Below are 25,886 nucleotides of genomic sequence, written 5' to 3'. Positions count from 1 at the left end.
AAGAGAATGCACAAGAACAATTTTTCAGTACACTTAAGCACTTCCGGCACACAGCAAGTGTCGTCTGCTTGTGTTACAACGTACTCCATTTTGACGAGAGCTCCGCGGTCAGAGTTGGTCTCAGCCTTTTCGCGAGCACTATGATTCGACTTTGTTGCCTTGTGGACTGCAAACGTAGCGACTGGCAATATGTCAAGCTGCGACATCGTGTCCCTCTGCAGGGCAGCGTACGAGCGAACTGGCTGCTGCGCATCAGACTGCCGCTATCCGATCGGCGCCCGGATTTTGCACGTTTGTGGCCGTCACTTTACACCGGAAGATTGCTAACGCACTAGCGTTTCGCGAGTCCCGTATTAGGGCAAACGTAAGCGCAAGGGGACAGGGTCTGGCCGCTTGACTGTGCCGTAACGGGATGAGCCGAGATGAGCAGAAGGGCAAATGCGAATGGTCTGCACGGTGCAGCCACCTGGTGGCATAGAGCTCAACCATACACAGTAGCAGCAACGAAGCGTATTCTTTTTTGCTGCCGGTGCGTATTTTTCGCAGGAGTGTAATCATCAACACGTTGTTTTTATAAATGTTTAAAATGTTTTACACTTGGTTAGAGCAATATTAGCGCTTTGTTTGGCTGGTTAAGCCCTGCGCCAACAAGTGTCTGGACCGTGCAGGCCGATCAGGCCGCTCACGTACATCTGCGCCAAAGTTCCTTCATCAGCTTCAGTTTATGCCTGCACTCATTTGCCGATATGACTAGCTTGCCGATGGCTAACGGAATACCAGACCCGTTCGGCGCTACGACAGAATGCTCGCAACGCACGCTGCTTCGATAGCTCTCGCTTGGGGTCGACAGCCAAGCGGCTAGCGGAGAGGTTTCGCGCGGACGGGGGCGGGCTTAAAAACAACCGGAAGTGGACGATGTGACGTCGCATCGTGACGCAGGACCAGTGAAGGCGGAGCTTAGCCCCGCTCGCTCGGCGAACGAGTTGAGGAGGAAAAGCATGGCTGGGGAGGAGGGTAACTTCTAATCGCTTGTAGCTCCGTTAATACGTAACGCTTCACTTAAATTGTGGTGCGAATGTTCTACTTAAGCTGTACCCTACGCGTCTACAAAATTTGTCCGAACCGTTTCAGGGGCCCTTTAACAAGGTTACCAAAAAGGACACATATCCCCTACCTCGGATTGATGACACCCTTGACCGCCTCCATGGTGCTCGCTATTTCTCCTCCATTGACCTTCGCTCCGGCTACTGGCAGATTGCCGTGGACGATCTCAACGAGAAGATTGCTTTTGTAACACCCCACGGTTTTTATCAATTTAAAGTGATGCCGTTCGGTCTATGTAACGCTCCTACCACTTTTGAACGCATGATGGACTCCCTTCTTCATGGTTTCAAATGGTCCACGTGCCTGTGCTACTTGGACGACGTTATAGTATTCTCCCCAACGTTCGCTACGCACCTCGAGTGCCTCTCAGCAGTCCTGGACATTTTTTGTCAAGCTGGTTTGCAACTCAACGCATCGAAGTGCCAATTCGGCCGTCGCCAGATTACCGTCCTTGGACACCTCGTTGACGTGAACAGAGTGCAACCAGGCCCAGGCAAGATCCATGATGTTACGCACTTCCCTGTTCCGAAGTGTCTCAAGGATGTGCGCAGCTTCATCGGCCTTTGTTCGTACTTCAGCCGTTTCGTGAAAAATTTTGCAGCCATAGCACGACCACTAACCAAACTTTTGAAAAAACACGCCCCTTTCCAGTGGGGCGATAACGAGGCCTCTGCATTCTTGCATCTAATTGACCTTCTCACAATGCCTCCTGTTCCGGCCCATTTCGATCCTTCTGTGCCTACTGTCCATACGGATGCCAGCAGTCACGGAATTGGCGCAGTACCGGCACAATGCCAGTGCGGCAACGACCATGTTATCGCTTACACCAGCAGGCTCCTCTCACCCTCGGAGCGCAACTGGTCCATCACAGAGCGTGAGTGTCTGGCCCTAGTTTTGGCGGTTGCGAAGTTCCGCACATACTTATATGGCTGACCCTTTTCCGTTGTCACAGACTATCACGTGCTTTGCTGATTATGCTCACTGAAAGATCCTACAGGAAGACTTGGTCGCTGGGCATTATGCCTCCAAGAATATTCGTATTCTGTCACCTACAAATCTGGCCGACTACACAAGGACGCTGCCTGCCTGTATAGCTACCCGGTAGACGAGCCTGACGATGCCGACAGTAGTACCACCAACGGCATTTTCTCTGTGTCTGCCTTCGCTAACATCGGCGATGAGCAGTACCGAGACCTATCGCTGCGAGCATTCATCAAGCGTCTGCGCTCTACACCTACCGACGCATCCATTCGCCGATATGTCCTCCAAGGCGGCATTCTGCACCGAAGGAACTTCCTCCCTGACAGATCTGATCTTCTTCTTGTCGTGCCAAAACATCTACGACAGACTGTGCTCTTTGAGATGCATGACGCACCCACTGCAGGACATCTTGGGGTAACCCGCACATACGACCGCATCTGCCGCCGCTTCTATTGGCCTGGTCTCGCTCGCTCTGTCCAATGCTATGTTGCTGCCTGTGATCCCTACCAGCATCGGAAAACACCTCAGGTGCTACTTGCCGGTCATCTCCAGCCAATCACTGTCCCTGTGGAACCATTCTTTCATGTCAGATTAGACCTCCTTGGTCCCTTTTCCATGTCATCCTCTGGGAACAAATGGGTAGCCATCGCAACTGATTACGCCACCCGATATGCTATCACGCGGGCTCTCCCTACCAGTTGCACCATTGATGTCGCAGACTTTCTCTTGCGTGAGTGCCTCGCGACAGCTGCTTACTGACCGTGGTCGTAACTTCCTCTCGAAAGTTATCGCCGACATTGTGCGTTCCTGCCCCACTCAACAAAAGCTGACTACCTCATACTATCCTCAAACTAGTGGCCTGACAGAGCGGTTAAACCGTACTCTTGCCGATATGATGTCCAAGTACGTTTCCAAGGACCACCACGATTGGGACATTGCCCTTCCTTACGTCACATTTGCGTATAATTCTTCCCGGCACGACACCGCCGGATTTTCTCCATTTTATCTACTGTACGGTCGCAAACCGACCTTGCTTCATGAGATGGCACTTTTTCCTGCTGTGATCTCAACAAGCGAGCATGCGCACGACGTCATCGCCCTCGCCGACCATGCACGCCAGCTTGCCCATACTCGACTGACGGCCTCGCAAACCCCTCAGCAGCGTCAGTGCAATGTCCGCCACCGTGACGTAGAGTTTTCGTCTGGTGCGCTCGTGCTCCTGTGGTCGCCCTCTCGTCATGTCGGACTTTCAGAGAAGTTCCTTTCGCGATACACAGGGCCCTAACGCGTGCTGCGCCAGGTGACGCCTGTGACGTACTAGTGATGTCATGCACATCAGTAGGCTCAAGGCCTATACACTGCTTCCGAATCCGGCCTTTAGTTGCTCCGCGACGGCGCTTTTGCCTGAACGCCTTCTTCCAATTAACTTGGAAGATTCCAAGAATTTTCATAAAGGAGGATGCAATGATGCTGTCCTTAGCTGCTAGTAAATGATGCTCTTATCAAACAACAGACAACAGTTTCAAAAAAACTGGATGCAAGGCTTTGGCTTGGATGTTTCCCGACCACCTTCCTGTCAGCCATCTGCACGTCACTGTTGCAGGAAATCAAAAGTGTTTCCTGTGGAAACTACAAGCGGATGAGCCCTACACCAACCAACAGGTAGCAGTTGTATCCTACATGCACAAACTGATAATCTACATAAAAGATGAAGTTTGTGTCTTCTGCACTGACAATACTGTATGTGCTTCCTCATTATCTGTAACAATGCTCAAGCACAAGCAGTGTGCACTAGAAGAAACAGGATGTGGTATACATCCAGTCACAAGCTATCATCTGTTAGGCCGAGTCCATTTCCAGAAATACAAACAGTGGACAAACAGCATAGTGCTTCGATGAATATGCCACCAACCTACCACAACTCTTTTAGCTGCAACCTGCACCACATATAACATACCAATGCCAAATGTGGCATTAAGAAAGAAAGAAAAGAGAAAAAAGAGAAAAGAAAGGTCCACACACTGGGAAACTATGGAAGCAAGAGAAGATCATGAGTTAACAAAAAGAAGGTGAAAAAGGTGCAAATATCTCCTTATTGAGCTATGCAATATTTCAAATGTGAAAGCATGTCGAATGAAAGATGCAATCTTCGACACCTTCACACTTACTTTCCTCAGTTAACAAGCTTTTCAGTTAAAATAAATTGAATTATCAGTAACATGAGACAAGCAAGAAGAATTAAAAAATTTACTTCAGCTCCATTGCAAAAACTAACTTTTCTGGCTCTTCCTTAAGATGCATTACAATAAAGAAGACAACTTCAAGCTTTCATTCATTCTTGTCCCTTTTTAGATAAGGTAGTAAAATTCCAACATGAATGTTAAGATTCGTGGCAATTTTAGGCTTTCAATTAAATAAAAACACTTCGATTTTCATATAACTTCTTGAGGTTGATGCATTGTCTTTAATAGTCAGTTCTTTGTAAATACTTGTTGCAATATTTTGTGCTTAACACAAGAAATGCAATGTTCAGGGAGGTATCCACTACAGCATAGAACCTCAGGCCCACTTTCTTACTTAGCCATGCTACGCTTCATACGCATTGCATTTCTCAGAGGCATGAGTTTGCAATATTGATGCCTAGGCAAACTACAGCATTATTGCGGAAATAGGTTTCTTAGAGGCAATGATGGGGGCAACAAGCTTAAAACATGTATAGTTTGGCATGCACAAAAAATGGCTGTGGCTTAGGTAAGGTTAAGCCCAGGATGCGAAGCATACTAGCCTTTATTTTAGTTGTTGAACCACTGTTTAGCCTGGTGAACTGCTGTTGCTTGGCTATATTTGGTTCGGCTAGACGAAGAAACAACTCATGCATTACTTCTTCGCCTTCAAGAGTGGAACGCGACAGCGTTCCCGTCGACCCGCCAAGGGGTGTAAGACAATGGGCTACAGGGCAGCGACTACGCGCCCCGCATTGGACGCGGTGAGCGTCGAGCAAAGCAGCGTTCGGCGCGGCAACGAAATGTGCGCCTGAGCAAGAGACGCACGCCTTAGAAACAGCGCGTTTCTAAGGCAACACCGCATTCACTAGAGGCGCTTTTGTACCGCTTTGAAGCGTTGTACTCGTGGCTCAGTGGTAGCGTCTCCGTCCCACACTCCGGAGACCCTGGTTCGATTCCCACCCAGCCCGTCTTGCAAGAGTTGAGCCAAAGCCACTTCTCCTCTGTCGTGACGTCACGGTGTCACGTGATTTCATGGTCACCGCCGCGCCTGAGGAGCTGGGTTGAGCCCTCGTAATATGCTTCGCATAAAACTCAACAGTAGGCTGAGATAAGCGTAGAATATATGGATATAGCCAAGCTGTGGCCACACAAAATGTGAAAGGCGAGAATGCAAGGTTCAAAGCAGTTTTTTATTACATTGCGAACTTTTTGTTTCAAAGCTTCCTGAAAAATTTTACAGGAGATATCAGGCACATGGAATAAAATGGGGACGTCATTAATGCGGTCACTTGTTCCACCTTTAAAAGTGCCGCCAATGTATGGCTACCCAGTGCTTTAAAAGGATGGAAGAGGTTGTCAAACATCAGATAAAATGTGGTGAAAATTACTGCAGCTGCGGTCAGAAAACTTTTATCCAGAATTCTTGCTGCATACAATGTTGGAGACACTCCAAAAGCATCGCAATTTAATTATGACAGAATGTGGTAGCATACAGGTGCATTGCATTCCGGAAGCACTGCCAGCCATTTACCTTTTAACGTTTAAAAATAACAGAAAAAGAAGTACGACATTTAATTCCGGAGACAGCAAAGGATGCTGTTCAAAATGTTAAGAAGACGGCTTGGAAGATAGGTGCGCAGTCTCATTCAGAGTCACACAGCAGAGTAAAGCTGAGTAAACAGGCCAACAAATTCTCTAATACTACACAAGATGAGCTTGACTGCTCAAGGTAGAACCCAAAAAATTGAAGGGGCACTTAGTTACCCTACGCAGATGAATGTAGAAGCAATGTAAACATTGCACGATGCCTATGCTCTTTCAGTCATCTTAACTTACTTCACCTTAATTAACACCAAAGGTTGTGAGTTCGACTCCCAGCAAAGGTTATGGGTTCAAGTGCCTTAATTAAGTTAACCTTAACATAGAAGGTCCTGGGTGTGACTCCCACCAAAGGCTGAGGGTTAGTAGCCTTTTTGGACCGTTATGTGGTCATGCCAATGACAGATCTTTTGCCTCATGAGTCATATAATTCTGAAGGGTATGCATTTGGGCTAGTTGGTTCATGATTATGAGCAGAAAACAGCGCTAAATGACAGGAAAAAGATAAGGACACAGACCACAGCACTGCCTAACAACCAAGTGCTGTTATTTTTTCAGTCAGCATATCTATACTCTGCCACTATCACGAAAAAAAAAGAAAAAAAAAGGAAAAGAAATTCAGCATGCGCAGGGGCAATAAATTGAAATCAATGAGACAGGAAAGCTATCTCCTTTGAAAGGAGTGAAATGGAGGGGAGGCTTAAACATGCCTCGCCGGTTTTATGGATGTGAATGGCTTCACAAATAAGATGTGCGCGTTCAACGTGGTATTTTGACAAGAAGGTGACATCTTGAAAAGACTGCTTGCAGCCGCATTCATTTCAATGCAGTGACAACTGACTATCTCTAGCTTGTTTTTTAGCCTTGTTTGAGTGTTTGCGCATGTGGTCATTGATACACCCCTCATCTGACCGATATGAAACACTTGCGTGAAAGAGGAATCTTGTAAACTACACAGTCAAACAGTCAGCAACAAAACTCCGCCTGCACTGCTTTTTACAACTTTTCTCATTCTCGGTCAGCCGATTGACTTGTTGGCATAGGCTACCTAACTTATTTCGGGCAGTGAACAACAACATAACGCCTGCAATGCTGACATCCTTTTTGAGATTATGCTCAATATGGTGTACATATGAGATAACCGCAACCATTTGCCACAAGTGATTTTCAGATTCAGTGGCTGCCGATTGCTTGCATTTAAGGCATGTTGCGACGCTTTCAGCAATGCTAGTCAAAAAGCATTAATGGGAAGCCTGCGAGCTTCCACCTAGCTACTTGCGATTCAAAGGTTACGTCTACTTGGTGGCTGGTGACAAGACCTAATGGGGGCCGCCCTCCTACAAGATCTTGCAATATCACGCTTAAATATCTTTGAGTGCGCAAAGGAAAGGGGAAAAGACACTTATGAGACCAAGGAGCATGACCCCAACATATATGGTTAAGAATGAGAGCTCCAAATCTAAGAAGCGGATCTGATGGATGCTCCGTGGCCAATTCAAAGGAACCTAATATTGTGCAGGACGCACATCAGGTGGGTTAGTATTATAAAAAAAAATCTTTTACATGCTTTTTACTTTCATCAGCATTGAGGATAAGTTATAAAAGAAAGGTGTGTGCATCGGCTCATGTATTGCCCCTGTTCTAAGACTCCAATCTTAAAGCTAAGCTCAGCCAGACGAGCACTGTAAGAGTGACGCAATACGATGATTTTTAAAATTTTTTATAACACTGACCCTTGTGATGCGCAGCATGCTGCTGCTATAATATATAAGTGTTCTGCGCAGTATTAGGTTCCTTTGAATTGACCACGGAACATCCGTCAGACAATAAGCTTCGCTTCTTAGATTTGGAGCTCTCGTCTCAACCATGGATGTTGGGGGTCATGCTCCTTGGTCTCACAAGAGCCTTCTCCACGCACTCAAAGATAGTTAAGCGCAGTATTGCAAGATCTTCCATGACGGCAGCTCTCATCTGGTCTTATTATGACCACCAAGCAGATGCAAGCTACGAATCGTAAGTAGCTAGGCTGAAGCTCGCAGGTTCCCATTAGCACTTTTTACTAGCATCGCTGAAAGCCTCGTAGCAAGCCTTAAAAGTAAGCAATCGGCAGCTGCTCCATCTGAGAATCACTCACGGCAAATGGTTGCGGTTATCCCAAATGTGCACCAGGTTGCGCATAGTCTCAAAAAGGTTGTCAGCAGGGCAGATGTTAGGTTACTGTTCACTGCCTGAAATAAGTTAGGTAGCCTGTGCCAACAAGTCAATCGGGTGACCTAGAACAAGCAAAGTTGTAAAAGGCAGCACAGGCAGAGGTTTGTTGTTGACTGTTGTGACTGTGTGGTTTACAAGATTCCTCTTTCATGCAAGCATTTCTATATCAGTCAAATGGGGTGGTGCATTAATGACCGAATGTGCGAACACTCAAACAAGGTTCAAAAACAAGCTAGAGATAGTCAATTGTCACAGCATTGCAACGAATACGGCTGCAAGCAGTCTCTTAAACATGTGACCTTCTTTTCAAAATACCATGATGAATGCGCGCATGTTATTTCTGAAGCCTTTCACATCCATAATAGTTGTGAAGCATGTGTAAGCCTCCCCTTCAGTTCACTACTTCCGAAGGAGATAGATTTCGTATCTCATTGATTATAATTTATTGCCCCTGCACATGCTCAATTTCTGTTCTTTTTTTCCCTTTTTTTTTTCTTCTTTGCGATAGTGGTAGAGTATATATATATGTGCTGACTGAAAGAATAAAGACACTTGGTGGTTAGTCAGCGCTGTGGTCTGTGCCTTTCTCTTCATACTGTCGTTTAGCACTGTTTTTTGCTTGTAACCATATAATGCTTTTGCATAAAAAGATGTACATACGAAAATAGTCTTGTGAAAAAGTATTGTAGAGCACCTTATAACCTGGTTATTCTGTGAAGTCTAGCCTAGTCAGTCAAAAACAGCTGGTCTAAATTCATATCTCTGTACCCAGAACAGGTCAAACGCTCATCACATTAAGGTGTGTGTTTGTATACTATAGTGTCAATTGTGATCTATGCCTTAATGTAGTCCAACTTTCGAAGTTAATCAACAAGCGTAAGACAGCTGATATAAGGAAGTATAATATGGATAGAATTGAACATGCTCTCGGGAACGGAGGAAGCCTAAAAGCAGTGAAGAAGAAACTAGGGATAGGCAAGAATCAGATGTATGCATTAAGAGACCAAAGCCGGCAATATCATTACTAATATGGATGAGATAGTTCAAGTGGCTGAAGAGTTCTATAGAGATTTATACAGTACCAGTGGCACTCACAACGATAATGGAAGAAAGAATAGTCTAGAGGAATTTGAAATCCCACATGTAACGCCGGAAGAAGTAAAGAAAGCCTTGGGAGCTATGCAAAGGGGGAAGGCAGCTGGGGAGGATCAGATAACGGCAGATTTGTTCAAGGATGGTGGGCAGATTGTTCTGGAAAAACTGGCCACACTGTATACGCAATGCCTCATGACCTTGAACGTACCGGAATCTTGGAAGAATGCTAACATAATCCTTATCCATAAGAAAGGGGACGCCAAAGACTTGAAAAATTATAGACTGATCAGCTTACTGTCCGTTGCTGACAAAGTATTTACTAAGGTAATCGCAAATAGAATCAGGAACACCTTAGACTTCTGTCAACCAAAGGACCAGGCAGGATTCCGTAAAGGCTACTCAACAATAGACCATATTCACATTATCAATCAGGTGATAGAAAAATGTGCGGAATATAAACAACCCTTATATATAGCTTTCATTGATTACGAGAAAGCGTTTCATTCAGTCTAAACCTCAGCAGTCATGGAGGCATTACGGAATCGGGGTGTAGGCGAGCCATATGTAAAAATACTGAAAGGTATCTATAGCGGCTCCACAGCCACCGCAGTCCTCTATAAAGAAAGCAACAAAATCCCAATAAAGAAAGGTGTCAGGCAGGGAGATACGATCTCTCCAATGCTATTCACAACGGATTTACAGGAGGTATTCAGAGACCTGGATTGGGAAGAATTGGGGATAAAAGTTCATGAAGAATACCTTAGTAACTTGCGATTCGCTAATGATATTGCCTTGCTTAGTAACTCAGCGAACCAACTGCAATGCATGCTCACTGACCTGGAGAGGCAAAGCCGAAGGGTGGGTCTAAAAATTAATTTGCAGAAAACTAAAGTAATGTTTAACAGTCTTGGAAGAGAACAGCAGTTTACGATAGGTAGCGAGGCACTGGAAGTGGTAAGGGAATACATCTATGTAGGGCAGGTAGTGACCGCAGATCCGGATCATGAGACTGAAATAATCAGAAGAATAAGAATGGGATGGGGTGCGTTTGGCAGGCATTCTCAGATCATGAACAGCAGGTTGCCATTATCCCTCAAGAGAAAAGTGTATAACAGCTGTGTCTTACCAGTACTCACGTGCGGGGCAGAAACCTGGAGGCTTACAAAAGGAGTTCTACTTAAATTGAGGACGACGCAACGAGCTATGGAAAGAAGAATGATAGGTGTAACGTTAAGGGATAAGAAAAGAGCAGATTGGGTGAGGGAACAAATGCAAGTTAATGACATCTTAGTTGAAATCAAGAAAAAGACATGGGCATGGGCAGGATATGTAATGAGGAGGGAAGCTAACCGATGGTCATTAAGGGTTGCGGGCTGGATTCCAAGGGAAGGGAAGCGTAGTAGGGGTGGCAGAAAGTTAGGTGGGCAGATGAGATTAAGAAGTTTACAGGGACAACGTGGCCACAATTAGTACATGACCGGGGTAGTTGGAGAAGTATGGGAGAGGCCTTTGCCCTGCAGTGAACGTAACCAGGCTGCTGCTGCTACTGCTGCTGCTGCTGCTGCTAATGATACACGTATGAATGGATAATAACTGATAAAACCAATTTTATGTGTAAGGCAGGGGCATTATATAGCCCGAGAGCTGCTACATGCACTTGTGAAACCTGCTGTACTACATGACCAAATGTGACATCGCCTGAAATTCCTATTTCGTGCTGTATTTTTGCAGTTCGCTCCTCTCTTCTATTAGGGGCGGTACCAGGACATTTTGACTGGGAGAGCACCCACAACGAGTAGTTTTTTCGGACGGGGGGTGGGGTGGGGGTGGCAGGGAGGCAGGGAACTTACGCGTTGTGTTTTGACTATGAATAACTTGGCTGAGTTTTAAATGTTTTAAAAACAAAAGCCACCGTATTTACTACATCAAACACCATCGTGGAATGCCATTACACATTAAAAAACATGCTCATCAAAATGGTGCCTAATGTAAAATATTTAGGAATTAATTTGACATTGGATATTTCGTGGAATAGCCGTATAGATGAGGTGGTTAGCAAAGCATCTCGTGCACTCGGGTTCTTTAGGCACAACCTACACTCTGCTAACACAGATACAAAACTACTACCTTAGACTACATTAGTACGTTCGAAAATAAAGTATGCATCTATAATATGGAACCCTCATCAATTATTCCTAATCAACAAACTAGAATCACTTCAGAACAAAGCAGTTCACTTCATTGTAAGGAAGTAGTCTCCAACATTTAGCGTAATGGAGGTAAAAACATCGCTCAAATTGCCTTGCACTTGCGGATCACAGGTGTCAGGCACTACTGTCTCTTTTCCGAAAACTTTTATCATAGTCATTCACCCTTCGCCACCCGTTACATCACGCCAGCTTATCGTGTTTTTCCTTGACTAGACCATTCCTTTAAAGTGCAGCCTATATATGCATGAACTAACCACTTTTTTTACTTGCTGCTTCTTGTTGGTACCAGACACTGGAATGAGCTCTCAGAAGATGTTGGATGTCTTACCAATCATGTTACATTGTTAGCAAATTAGAGGGCACATTCTTATGACCATTACTGATTTTGTTTCCTACTTGTATCACTTTCAGATTCAGTTCACTTGTGTCATGTTACTGTTTTATTTTTCTGTCCTGTACTTTTAAATTGCAGACCCCCTCTTCAGTTCAGGTACTTCAGTTCAGTGTACTTAGGGCAGAGCACCTGGAAACTGCAGGGCCTGTTATAGGTCATTTGGTCATTGTAATTCTCGCTCCGTTGATTTACATGAACTATAATGTGTATAGGAATTAATATTGTGATGTTTTCATCACTGCGTATTTGCTAACAGTTTTACGTTAACTATACCGTGTACTAGATTCAGTGCCTTGTATCGCACTTTCCTCTCTCTCTCACTCTCTCTTTTTTCGTTACGTAGTTATTTTCAAAGAGTTGCAATGTAGTTTCGTTTTGTTATTTCCCCCCTATGTAATGCCCCCACCAGGCCTTTAGGGTAACTGAATAAAAATTATTCACAGATGATCATTGTAAATATGATTCACCATTTTCGGTTCTTATTTCCATGCTAAAATTAGTTTTTCTGTGTGAAATATTTTGCATAAAGCTTACAGTTCTCTCTTTTTGGTTACTATATGATTCACTTATGACAGAGCATTTGATATTCGAGCACAAATAGGATGAGGCTTTATGTGTAACATGATGCAGATCGAAGGAATATTTAAAAAATGACAAGGAAGGTACAACATTGCCTTAGCACCACTGGGGCTGCCCAAGTTCATCTGCCACAGTGTAAAGGCTGCAATACAAAGGGGGTACCCCGACCTCTATGTCACAAAACAAACAAGGACAAGTGCTCATCCTCGAATATTTTGTGCCTTTGTCTGTAAGCCACTTTGCGCTAAGATACAATAGTTAGAAGGCCATTCAGAAAGTGACAAAATAGCCATGACAAAGTGTGCTCATCCTTGAATATTTTGAGCTTTTGTCTGTCTGCTACTTTGCGCCAAGATACAATAGTTAGAAGGCCTTTCAGAAAGTGACAAAATACCCATGACAAAGTGGGCTCATCATAAGCCAAAGAGTGACAAACGCTCATGACAAGCCGACGTTGTCAAAACGTCCCTTATGGAGATAAACTGGGAAATATGTGCAATCCAATTTTTGATGCTCAGATCACAAATGGTCGCATGGACAAGGGGGAGTGGCAGTGTTAAAGCATACATGAATCAGCACATAGGCATTTTTCAAGGTTATAATACTACATTCTGAGGTGAAGAAGCACCCCCCAAGTGAAGCGCTTGCTCAGAGCATAAGGGCCTTATTAGAAGATGTTCTCATTTCACGTCATACACGTTCGGTTCACAATTCAAACAGTGAGTATTATTGTTCAAATTGCTTTGAATTACAGGTTCTCGGGTGTTATATTTGAAACGGGCAACGAATTTCGTTTATGATCCTGAAATAGAAACACAGCCAAAAGGAGTGTTTTTTTTTGCCTACAGGTGTGGAAAAGCACTTCCACTGCATGCGCCCACAACCTGACAAAGCCTTGTTTTTCATAAAATATGTCTGCAATAGCTTCACCACTCCTCGAAGGTGACTACACTAACCACTGCCGATGAACACTAGAGATGTTTTATCATTATTATTCCTACAACACAGTAAGCATTCCAGATCATATGACTAATATAAATGGACACTAACTTGCACGCATCGCCTCGCTTCCGTTCAAATGGCAGCGCGTGAGAGCGCCGCCTCGCATGTGTCAGCAGGGCCTCCCTGTTCTGGTAGCTCGCCCCGCACGAGCAAAGCCAAGCAGTTCCGCAAGTAGCCTCATGGTGTTTGGAGAGCCAATCCGCTCCGAATTTCTTTCCACATTTGGAACACGAATACTTCTTCTCGGCATGAACCTTGAAGAAGTGCTGCAAGGAACGAGAAGCAATAAGAATTCGGGAAGACACAAACGGTGGCGTTTCGCAGACGCTCTGCATGCCAAGTTTTACACGGGATAGTTACGAAATAACGTGACATTACACCATTCGTATAGCATGGCTAGTTTTAACCATTAGCTGTCAAACTTTCCCAGAGAATACGACTTCGGCACACGGCCGGAGTAAGAGTCAGAGGTGAAGCGCTGGACTACAACACGAAATTTTCACAGGGGTTGTGTACCAGGCTCACACATATGTTCAAATTAAATATCTAATGGCAGTAAGGACACGAGTTATCTGTTCCATCATGGTAGGAAAGACGAATAAGTAGAAGCTAGTACGGCGACATATCCAGCCAATGTGTTGGAATGGACTTTGGAGGTAACCCAAAAACAGGTGCTGCTTTGCTTTAAAGCAATAACTAAGCTCCGGGTGTTATGTACAAAAATGTATCAGTAATGCGCACGGGCTGTGTTGGTGGCCATCATACCTGGTTAAGGAGCTTTTGAGATGAAAACAACTTGGCCTGCCCATCCATCGAACAGCAACTGGCCACGGTGCACCGGAATCTCTTTGGTGCGTTGGAGAGTTCGACTCCAGTTTTCTGCTTCATGTCTAGTTCACGTTGATGATACCGAACACGGATAAATTCAGCCCACGATGTTAAACAGCACTACAAAGCACCGCCACGTATGGTTTGGTTACAGTGGAGTATAGAGAAGAGTGTTACTAACATCTACAGTGGCGCACACCCCAGCCATTTTCTTAATCTTAGATCCTAGTAGAGTTACTGTATATGCTACATATACAGTAACTCTAGATCCTAGCGCCTGCTTGCGCCATCTAGCATTCTAAAAGCACAACGTGGTGTTTAAGTTCTTCTTTTATTCATTAGATGGCAAAACTGTAGGACTTTACTGGGTAAAACTGGAGTGTAAAGTAGTTTATTTCGCTTTATACAGACATATTAAAGTAATAAAATACAATTTTAAGTTGTATAGTAGTTGTAACAAAGTGTCCAAAATTTATAACCCTGTTTCCAAAACCGCAACCGAAACTAACTCAGTGCAGACGCCGGGTTTGTGATAATCGTTGATTCCCCTGGTTTAATAAGCATTATATGAACGAATTACGTTGATTATGTTATCATTCTAGCGGTATACAACGTTCTTAAGGGTTGATGCGGCGTTTATATTGTGGGGGCACTTACCACGCGCCAGGAAACAGCGCCAAAACTCGCGTAAGCTATCTAACCGCGTGTCCACGCTCCGAAAGCGCGATCGTCGCACTCCTGGCGGTTGAAGCGCTTCTCACTGCTGCAATCCGCTCCCCTCGGCGGCCCGGCGCGGCATTCATTCAGAACGAAATATGGCGTCGGAGGATGCGAACGCGCCGAAGTGTGATCTTGAAGGCGATGGCTGTGTCCGTTTGTCTTCGATCCTTCAAGCCTTCGGTGCGCCCATCCGCGAGGAGCAGGCCTGGGCCGTGTGCTACCAGACTTCTAAGTGCATGTGCAAAGAGTGGACGGCGGACAACCGCGGATGTTATTGCCTGACAGACACCAGTCAGCTCAGGATCCACAAGGATGGGAGCGTACACAGCTCCACGGTGCGCGAATTGGGTCCGGGTAAGCGCAAGCCTACGCCATTATTTACATAGAGTTTTACTATCTTGCTATTTCGGCCCCCCTGCACGTTCTCCTAATGACCAGCCTCACTGACACCGCCTGCGGCCTTTTTCTGGCATTCTAGATATCGATCTTGCCAAACGAAAGAGAAGGGCGAGTTGTGCCCTATGTAAATAGAAATCACGATGTTGTTTGTCGTTGGTTCGGACGACCTGCTGGTGGTCATGGCACACATGGGTTTTCGCCATGCTTACACCTGTGTTTCCATCCTTCCAACGCTAATTTTAAATGTTTGTCGACAGCGTTTACTGTGTAAGCGTCGTATATGCGGCACGCCTACATTAAGATGCGGGAGCGCATCTCTCTCGAAGTACGTGTTCTGTCATGTTGGGAGAAACATCTTTTCATGACCATTATCTGGAGCACATCTAGTCTATATGACATTGATCGTCATCTTATTGTCATGGCTGCACGGAGTTCATGCGCCAGTTTTGCTTTCGCGAAAGTAGTTCGTTTGCGCATGCCAGCGCCCACAGAATGCGGAGGAGGCACTCTGATCCCACGCTCAGCATGGCTCCTCTTCGTTTTCTAGTTACATTCACCGCAGGGACTTGCTGTGTTGTATCTGGTCAACATAACTGATGTGTTCTTTCAACTCCTTAATACATTTACTAGCAGTAGTAGTCGGCGGCTGTGAAAACGTGCGCGAATTGTGCGCATATTTTATGTTTTACCTGTATTATTTTCTTTTTGAAGCGGTATGGGGAAAGCGGGGGGGAGCTAATTCTGGTTTCTGGTTTCATGCATACATTTATCAATGAGCATGTATGCGCCGTTGCAACATTACGTCGTGCTCTAATTATTGCTGGATAATATATTTTGCTTGTACGATACTGCGCCCATTAGCAAGTTCATGCAGTGTTCCAATATTTGTTGGCTGTACTTTTGTTCCTCCATTTGCTTACGTACCGTCAGAATAAGTTAAAACATGAATAAGTCCAAATAAACTGTCATTGCATTCCTGCGTTTACCAGATAATCAGGCTCAGATTCGGGAATTCTGAAACTAGTGCATGTTCAGTAACCGGCCTTGCGGCGACTGCGCGTCGTGCACCGAATTAATCGCACAAAAGATGTGCTCTGACGAAATTTTCGCGGTTTGGGTTTAAATTTACGCCGAGGGCACACGCGTGTATATTGTTCCGCAGAAATATGTTTACATGCATAGTATTCTAAGCCAAAGTCGTGAATCCGCCATCTGCACTAATCACTTTGTAGTGCGTGTTCTAAGTTTTATACATTTGCGATACCTCTCGCCTCTTCGACGTCACTTCGTGCAAACTTCACCAGTGTGGCGATTTCGGTTTTTTTTTTTTTCTTTCTATCGAGGTTGAATCTCGCCGATCAGGTCGCTGTTGGTATTCCATCTCATCAGCGTCGGTGTGGCCTTAGGCACACTCTTCACACTCTTAAAACAGTCGCATCCTTTGGGGTATATATTCGTCCCACAACAATAATCGTCATCTGTCTTGATTGCGTTTCCTTTCTTCAAAACGCTGCGCTCGCTACTTTCCTATCGAGAATGCTCTGTCATGCTGTTAACGCGCATGCCGTTCGCGACTTGGAAGTACCGAGCTCACAGGGATAAAGAAAGCAAATGCGGACAAGACAGATGACGATTATTGTTGTGTGGCAAGATACGACCCAAAGGGTGTAATTTTGCTTAACAGTGTATGCTGAAAACACGTTTCCACTGCTTAGAACACATGGAGTTCACCAACCGCGTAATTCTCCGTTGACGCCAAGTCCATGGTACGATTGTAGTGTTTCAAGTTGGGGTATTCGCATTATGTCTCGGCCGTGTTTTTCTTCGCAGTCTAGTCTCCGGCCTGATAGTGTAGACGCTGTGGATCACGGCCGCTTGTTGTGGCAGCGAGCGCGAAGGGGAGCTGGCACACGGCAGCGAGAGGCGTTGGCCCTGTCGTTGGTCGCGATTCGTGACCAAGGCGTAGCCGTTCAAGGCAACACCGAGCCGGAGAGTAGCGTTCCCTCGATAGCCGGCTGTGCGAGCGGCCATGCCTTCCGGGTTTAGCCGAACGGTGCGCGCGAAGGTCGGTCACGCGTCGATCGATTCCCGCGGTCTTCCGTATTCGGGCACGTTTTCGGGCGCTCGCATATCGACGCCACCTTGGCCGCCGCGGGCAGACGAACCACCGGTCGTGGTGGGTGGCCCAGTTTCGCCGCCGGCCTCTGGCGTCTTCGTGGCGCAATTCTCGAGTCGGGGTTGTCACGTTCTCAACGAGAGTCGACATCCAAGCTCCTCTGGTGGAGCTCGGAGGAAAAATAGTAGCCGGTTATTTTCGTTTCGCAAAGGAGTGAGGAAGGAAGTATATTGCTGCTGACCACTAGCTTTTGGCTTCTGACACCTGAACGGCGGCCAGTTGAGAGGGGGTAAGGGATCGCAGAAAGAACAGCATAAACGGTATCTATATAGTAGAAGGATGCTTATATACGTGTGGCGAATGTTTCATCATGTCGCCCCGTAGTTCGCTTGCCATTTCACTGAGTGTTTGTTGCACTGCCCCCGCACGCCGTCACTGTAATTAAGAATAGTTGGTGGGTACTGGGAACGATGATTTTATGGACGAGAATAAAGTAGAATATATGTTGTTTTCAGAGAAGCAACCTGGTGAGTATAAATACGCTTGTGTTGAGCCCGTCGAGCTAGCCAATAAGAAATACCGCAGCTACCTGTAGTTTACGGTACAATATACAATGTCGGAGTGACAGCAGCAGGATGCTGTCAGTAAATACTCAGTTGCGGCTTTGTGCCACAGCTGTTGGTAAGAAAGCAACGTTTAGCAGACTCGATCTTCTTTCACTGACGGTTCATCTCCTTTACCCTTAATTGCCATAGGACACTGCCTCAGAGCAATAATTTCGACAGTATCGTACCATAAGTACCTCTCCGATTTGGCTGCGCCTTTGTGAAACATTTCTCCACAAGCAATGATGCACGCACGAGTTCACACTGCAGTGAGTGCAGCGCGAGACTCCTCACGGGCCTTGCAAATTTAGAAGTGCTGCCACGGGCGAGCTATCGTCTACTATGGGCGGTTAAGCCTGTTAAGCCTTTTTCTCAACGAAAGGCACACCCGCGAGTGCCAGTTAATATTTTCGTTATCACTGTGTCGCAGTAGTGCTACGCAGCGGCAACTACGTGGTGACCAAGGATGCAGCTTTTCTTTTGAGAACGCAGCCCACGAAAGGAATGAGTTCGCACAAAAGTAATTTAGCCGAGCAAGAGGCTTTCGCAAACGTTTACTGACATTCCAGACTTCAGACTTGTACGTGTCCCCTCCTTGCGACTGTCCCCTTGTCCGTGTAACTCCCCTTCTTATGCAGTCGCAACATGCGAGGCATTTCCGTTAATGAACCACTATATAAATTAACAATCGCTGCGCCATGTCACATGCTGCGAAAATCCCGCGCGACGCCGACGCGACCAAAGTAGCGAGTTCAAGAGGACCGTCAACTCGTGCAGAACTGGCTGGTCGCGACGTCAGATGGCGGGGCAGGCAGGCTTGCGCTTGAGTTTAACTCTAGCTTGCGCTTGTCGAATCGAGAAATGAGTGTCTCGCTCAAACCATTCACCCTGACTACGGTTCCCTAGCGTAAACGTGTTAGGAGGAAACACGAATGGTTCGGCCGCTTGGGCTTTTTCCCCCTAACTGAAATTTTAACGCCGCAACTCGGCTCTTCGAAGTGCTGTTACGGGTAGACATGCTACTGCTGTCTCGTAGCAGAGCGGCCGGATCTGCGCGGCGACGTTCACGTCGACGGCGCCTACTCGTTTCCCCGCCGCTCTACGACTGCACCGCACTCGGAGGCAGGGGGCCGTGCGGAATCCGCATTACCCACGGCCGTCACGGCGAGCGACGGGGACGCGGCCCCCTTTGGCTAGGTGCCTGTCCGATCCGCCCGTTAACTTCTTCGTCATGTTGAGCCTGTCGGGCTGGGGTTTGGCGAAGTGGCGGGCAGAACCTCTCACCGCTTGTCGTTCCTCATAGCACGATTTCCTTACGAGACAAGACTATATATATATATATATATATATATATATATATATATATATATATATATATATATATATATATATATATATATATATATATGCGCGCGCATCGAGTCACCCAAGACGGGTCGCACTTGCTGTCGCTTTACCTTAACCGCACAAATCGCCAGCACCATTCCACAAGAAATTAAATTAGAACGTGTTCACCTTCATTTTTAAGCATTCGTACAAAAGAAAAAAAAAGTGTTTATATGTCAAATGCTATTTCTAGGGTTGTGCGAGCATTCCAACCTTCGAACAACGAATCGAGTACATAGTCTAATATTATAGATTGAATCTTCGAATCGAAAGTCATTATTCGCAATTTTATCGAATGGTTTTCGAATATTTCAAAACGTCAACTGCGCACAGTTATGCGTAAAGGTGAAGCCAAATTGCAAATAAATGTCATCCCCGCGGGCTCACTGAACGCATAACACGTGACAGCTTACGCAGAGGAGCAGGCTACGTCGCTCGGGGGAGCCCAACTCCACCGCATACGCAGCGATGATTCGCGCTCTCTGAGGAGTCCCGTGTGTGTGAACGAACTCGTATTCAATTCAGTCTCGAAATTTGCTTTTCTCGCACCCGTAATTATTTCAATTAAGCATTAATTCGTTGGTTTTCTTAATTATCCACAACTGAAAACTTCGCTCCAGCGTATCGCAAACGCTTTGCACGCAATCTAAATGAATGTAAACCGCAGAAATGTGTTTGTGAGACAACCGCTTGACCGATTGGAATAAAATTGCTTCATTTGAGAGAGAGAGAGAGAGACAGAGAGAGAGAGAGAGAAGTGCAATGTTTACAAATCCGTAACTTCTCACCAAATACAGATAGCATAGTTCTGTAAACGGTATCAGTTAGAGAATGTCGAGAGACAAATGTGATATATCAATATACATCATAACTAAAACTGTTCCAATGCTTACAAGGGTTTTACAAAGCAGCGATATATTTCAGAGCAGTGTATAATGCAATTTTGTCCGCTGTAATGTATTATTAGGTACAGTTCGCAGAATTTTAATAATTTTTATTGCTTAGTTATGGAGTTTTAAATGCGAGTTTTTGAAAAGGAAATTTTGCAGTATTAGATAATTTTCTTAAAATTTTTATGGCATGAATTCACAATCCACTTCCTGCAGTTACTAGATTTTAGCTTTTCCTTTGAAATGCAACACACATTATCAAAATCAGTGAAGTGGTAGCCGAGTAAAATGATTTCTCCATTCCCATGTATTTAGGTAGGATGTACTGAACGACAACTTAGGTTTTCTGCTCTTCAATCAAAATTGTGAGGTATCAAACTCAGTGAATCAAAGAAAAAAAAATTGTGCGGAAACCATCGACGACGATTGTCAGTGTAAGCGAATACATAGCCAACGAACGAACGTTTTCCTTGCCGAGTCCGACCTCAGACGAACCACGAAAATGACCGAAAGAGCCAAAGAAAGCTGTTCGTTTTAAAATGGCACGTTGGGCTTTGGGGGGTTACTTTCACGACCCTGGGTGCCGTGTCACAATGACGACACATGCTTACGTGCCCCGTTGTGTGCATAACTGAGCAAGTAAGGAATCCCTGTCGTCCGAGAAAAAACAGGAAAAAAAAGAAGAAAACCCGCTTACGGAAACTCATCTCCCCCCTCGTGCGCTGCATGGCGTAATTTTCTGTATGGCATTTGCGTTGGCTGCGGTGTTCGGTGATGCGGCTTTCACCTTTTTCAGGGCGATCAGGCTTAAATTAGCGCAGGCGAACTTGGCATATTCACTGTGAAATGAACTTGGCAGATTCACTGTGAAAGGATGTGCTCGCACACGGGCATATAATGGCATGCAGAATGTCTTTCACACACCCTTAGTTTAAGCGTATTTCTTTTTTTTGGGGGGGGGGGTGGGGGGGGGGTAGGGTGGAGGAGTGATGTGTGGGAATGTACACAAGCATCTTTGTTGAGTTTGCAGGGGTGTCATTTTTGGCCATGTGTAGTAACGCTAAGTTATTACAACGCTATTTCTGCCAACTTCTTGCCCTTATACGATGCCGTATTTACAGTTGTTTGTTGCTCACCATCTCACGAAAACATCCTCACTAGATTTCGGTAACGTGCAGAGATGACTGCTTATTTATTCCGAACGCGCAGGCGCTCACCGATCGGGCAGCTCTTGCGACGTATATATCTCTAGCCAAGTTGGCTGTAGCTTGTGCCACTTCTTTTATGTTTGTTGTTATGTGCACTGTGCGCAGTTAGGGCTGTTCATCATCACCATCATCATCATCAGCCTATATTATGCCCTCTGCAGGACGAAGGGTTCTCCCTGCGATCTCCAGTTACCCCTGTCCTGCGCCAACCGATTCCAACTAGCACCCGCAAATTTCCTGATTTCGTCGCACCACCTAGTCTTCTGCCGTCCTGTACTGCGCTTCCCTTCTCTTGGTACCCATTGTCACCCTAATGGTCCAACGGTTATCTAATCTGCCCATTACGTGACCTGCCCAGCGCCATTTTTTTTCTCTTAATGTCAATTAGAATGTCGTCTATACCCGTTTGCTCTCTGATCCAAACCGCTCTCATTCTGTCTCCTAAAGTTGTGCCTAGCATTCTTCGTTCCATCGCTCTTTGCGCAGTCCTTAACTTGTTCTCAAGCCTCTTTGTCAGCCTCCAAGTCTCGGCGCCGTATGTCAGCACCGGTAAAATGCACTGATTGTGTACTTTCCTTTTCAATGATAACGGTAAGCTCTCAGTCAGGAGCTCACGATGTCTGCCGTATGCGATCCAACCCATTTTTATTCTGTGAATTTCCTTCTCGTGGTCAGGGTTCCCTGTGATTAGTTGGCCTAGGTAAACGTACTCCTTCACATACTCTAGACGCTGACTTGCGATCCTGAACTATTGTTGCCTTGCCCGGTTATTCATCATTATCTTTGTCTTCTGCATATTCAACTTCAACCCCACTCTTACACTCTCCCTGTTAAGGTCCTCAATCATTTGTTGTAACTCGTCTGCATTGTTGCTGAATAGAACAATGTCATCGGCAAACCGAAGGTGGCTGAGGTATTCGCAGTCGACTCTTACTCCTAAACCTTCCCAGTTTAATAGCTTGAATACTTCTTCCAAGCACGGAGCGAATAGCATTGAAGAGATTGTGTCTCCTTGTCTGACCAATTTCTTTATAGGTATCTTCCTACTTTTCTTGTTGAGAATTAAGGTGGCTGCGGAATCTCTGTAGATATTTTCTAGAGTATTTACGCAAGTGGTCTGTTACCGTATTACAATCATTGAGATGGATGATTTGTGATGATTCTGTGTTTTTTGTGATAGGTTAGCATTGGCGCCGATGCTCATATGGCCGCAAAATGTTTGTTACGTGCCGCATTCAAAGACTCCGGCGAGTGCGTATGTTGTATATAGCGTGGGCGTCGAACAGAAACAACAACAACACCAAAAAAAAAAAACAAGTTAACTTGACAAGGTAAGACGCTCAGGCAACACAGCGTTCAGGATAAACCGCCGTGTTCTCTGCGCTCATTCCAGTTCTGACACGCAAATGCTACCATATAGTATGATCACCTCGAACATGGACGTTGTGTATCGCACAGTCAATCATCATTTTGTCCTAAGCACATCGACCTCGTTTTTCTCCTTTTCTGTTCGACGCCAGCGCCATATACAATAGAATACATGTTTAGACAACGAATACATAGTTGTCAAGTCACTTGACGAAAAGGCAAACTACAGTGCCTGACAAAGCGTCAAAAGCCCTTCCCACCAGGAAGGGTTTTGTGTGAGTGCCCGTCTGTGTGTTTGGATGCGGCACGTAGCGGTACGAGATATCGTCTGGAACCTCTCATGCCTTAGGAAAAGCGTCTGACCGCCGTATTTTTTTTTTTTTTTCATGAGGGTTTCCTTCGCCCAGGACCACCGCATTGCACGTTTGAGCCCGTGGGCATAAGTATGCGGCACGTAGCTTCTCGCTGTGGCCGATGCTGTAGCAGCGAGTTCCAGGTGCAGCAGCGTGCTGCCGGTTTGCGGGCTGTTGCATAACTTTGCGGAGAGATTCGCGGCCCGTTTCTTATATATATGTTCTAAACGAACGCATCTATAAACGCCGACTTCCGTGCTGAGAGCGACGTTCTTATATCGGCTCTCGCACATCGTGCTTGTCCCTTGTGTGTAACTGGATCTATCTCTCTCCCAGGCTATATATGGCTGCAGATCGGACAATGTTGGCCTTTCAGCCGATTGTTCGCTATAGTGCATACGTGCAATATACACCTGTACCATTTAGTTCTCTCCGAAACCAAAGTTTAAAGTTCTTTAAAGGGCCGCGTCATGTTGACACCTGAACGGTGGCCAGTGATTAAGTCGATAAAGAATATAGGGTAGAGAGGAAGATTACCTGACTATTTAGATATTATACAAGGAACTCTGAAAGCGCGCAGGCGGCGGCTCGGTGCCGTTCTCTTGCGTCAAGCCAAATGGGAAGCATGGTAAGAGGACCGTGCGTGTCTTGTTTCGCGTATACGCCTGCGGCTCTGCAGTGGAAAGGGTGCAAGGAAGTGCAGCATTGCCCGTGTTTGTCGGACGCAAATGCGCTGGATTCTACGGCTCAAGGCGCGCAGGGCTTTGCATTTAGGGGGGACGCGCACAGGGCGCCCTCGGCGCGGGGGAGCTTATTCAATGGGATGACGCGAAGCGAGTCCCAAATTTAGGGCTGACGTATACCTCAAAGCACAAATGTGCAGACATTGAGCAGCGAGCTTGTCCGGCTCAAAGAAAAGAAAAAAAAAACGGAAAATGCGTGCATTTACCCTTTCGGCGCGCGATGACACTTGATGCCATGGAATGTTCGGCACGAATTCGACATTGGTATCCTCGTATACTCTCCTTGCTGCATTCACTCAGCTGGTAGCCTTCTCGTCCTAGCTATCTGAATGGTCATGTTTCTGTAATTCTTTTATCCTGGCTTGTCTTGTTTATTTTTTTATTCCTTGGGGGAAACTCAATGTACTAACATTACCGCCTTGCCCAAAAAATCGAAGGAAATGCCTTGCTCTCCGCGTAGCAATTCCATTGTAGCACATTGTTCGGTACTTTTGATTTATGTAACAGTGCAGTCCGCTGGATAAGCGTCGCGGGCGGTATAGGCGACTCGAGAATAATAGCGCTTCGTGCCACGCGACCGTTCGGTGAAAACTGCTCGCAGCGTATACGCGGGAGCACCAGACCCCCCCTCCGGCTGTTCAACACACTGTTCGAATTCTGGGCGACAAACGCGCGATCGTCACGCACCGTCGCCTGCCTCATGCGGTCGTCGTGCACGTCCGAGATTTACGTCTCGACGCCGCTGTGTGGCAGCCCGCAATAAATCGACGCTCGCTCTCGCGTGCACGATATGCGGCACGAAAGGGCCCTATTTCTTCCCTGGGAGCAGCGCCGTCTCTCTGCCACACGAAGTGCGTGATGCCGTGGCGAAGGCGCCGAAAAAATGAGCGTTTCGAAAGTGACTCCCGCCTTCTATACCAACCAGGGCCCGGCGCCTCGGCCACGTGACCCCTGACTTGAGGAGGCACCTGCGGCGGCCTTTGTCTAACAGGCGGCGCGATACTTTTGCGTTCTGCAAGTGCACGCGGCGAGCTTCGGCTCCCTAAACTACATGTATACGAGGAGCGTGGGCCACTGATCCCAGCGAAGCTTGGAAGGGGAGGCACCAAGTTACGACGCCGTAGATAGTGTACGATGCCGGGCTGTTCGTCGGATCCTAAGTAGGTCGCACGGCACCTGCCGCTGATCCTCACTTTGCTCGTCGTTCGACTTGATTGGACGGGCGCTTCACGTAACGCGCGACCTATCTTCGCTTCTGCAGAACAAAAGGCAAGAGCTGCGCAAACTGTTACTGGCAGTGCAGAACGGCCGGCCCGGTTCCGAAACGCGGGGCAGAAGCGTTTTCTTCCCCCACTGGGAAATAGTGGACGGACCTTCTTCCCTTGTAGCCATTGTCAGCGATTTATCTCGCGCTACTTGATTCCAAGCCGCTGTGTGAATTCGCCTTCGTCGTCTGTCCTCATTGTACTTCGGTGACCCCGGTGAGATTGTCGCTTGCGTGTAATATGAGCGTGTGCAATTTCTCAGCGGCAGTGCGCACTTTGTGGTCGCCTGGAATAAGGCACCCTTGGGAAGACAGGGTACCCCACCAGGGTACTCAGAATATACGCACATTCGTGGCGCCGTTGTCACGCGTTTTCGCCGAAACTGCAGCCGCGGATTCGGTCGTGTCGTGCGAAACACGCGTTATCGCTGAGCCGTGCCCTGTCCTGTGGTCGAAGCTGATCTAATCGGTTGGTCGCAACAACAAGGCCGCCTTGTCCGTGTTGTCGCCCGCGCGAGCCCCTCCGTTCTTTGGGAATGGTCGTTGTGTGCCGCGTGTGTTGGTTCCACAGCATATGGGACGCGAAAACTCCGATGTTTTACCGGG

General features: G+C 46.4%; 2 protein-coding genes across 7 annotated transcripts in view; one reads left to right on the top strand and one right to left on the bottom strand.

Annotated features, from left to right (window-relative positions):
* Positions 1-14,463, bottom strand: part of Asciz (ASCIZ zinc finger protein) — a 33,770-nt gene extending 19,307 nt beyond the window's left edge. The window contains exons 1-2 of the mRNA XM_065425205.1: positions 14,166-14,463; positions 13,449-13,666 (exon numbers count right to left, since the gene is read on the bottom strand). Coding sequence (XP_065281277.1) covers positions 13,449-13,666; positions 14,166-14,288 — 341 coding nt within the window. The 5' untranslated portion in view covers positions 14,289-14,463. The remainder of the gene's footprint in view (positions 1-13,448; positions 13,667-14,165) is intronic.
* Positions 14,464-14,991: 528 nt separating this feature from the next.
* spir (spire type actin nucleation factor) overlaps positions 14,992-25,886 on the top strand; it is a 233,425-nt gene continuing 222,530 nt past the window's right edge. For 2 of the 6 annotated variants that reach the window (XM_065425218.1, XM_065425217.2), the window contains exon 1: positions 14,992-15,302. In XM_065425218.1, coding sequence (XP_065281290.1) covers positions 15,044-15,302 — 259 coding nt within the window. In that variant the 5' untranslated portion in view covers positions 14,992-15,043. The remainder of the gene's footprint in view (positions 15,303-25,886) is intronic. The other 4 variants (XM_065425223.1, XM_065425222.1, XM_065425219.1 and 1 more) reach the window with 3 other exon arrangements.

This window comes from Dermacentor albipictus, chromosome 1 (assembly GCF_038994185.2).
Source record: "Dermacentor albipictus isolate Rhodes 1998 colony chromosome 1, USDA_Dalb.pri_finalv2, whole genome shotgun sequence".
NCBI classification, from domain to species: domain Eukaryota; kingdom Metazoa; phylum Arthropoda; class Arachnida; order Ixodida; family Ixodidae; genus Dermacentor; species Dermacentor albipictus.
This window is presented reverse-complemented; position numbering and strand designations above follow the sequence as displayed.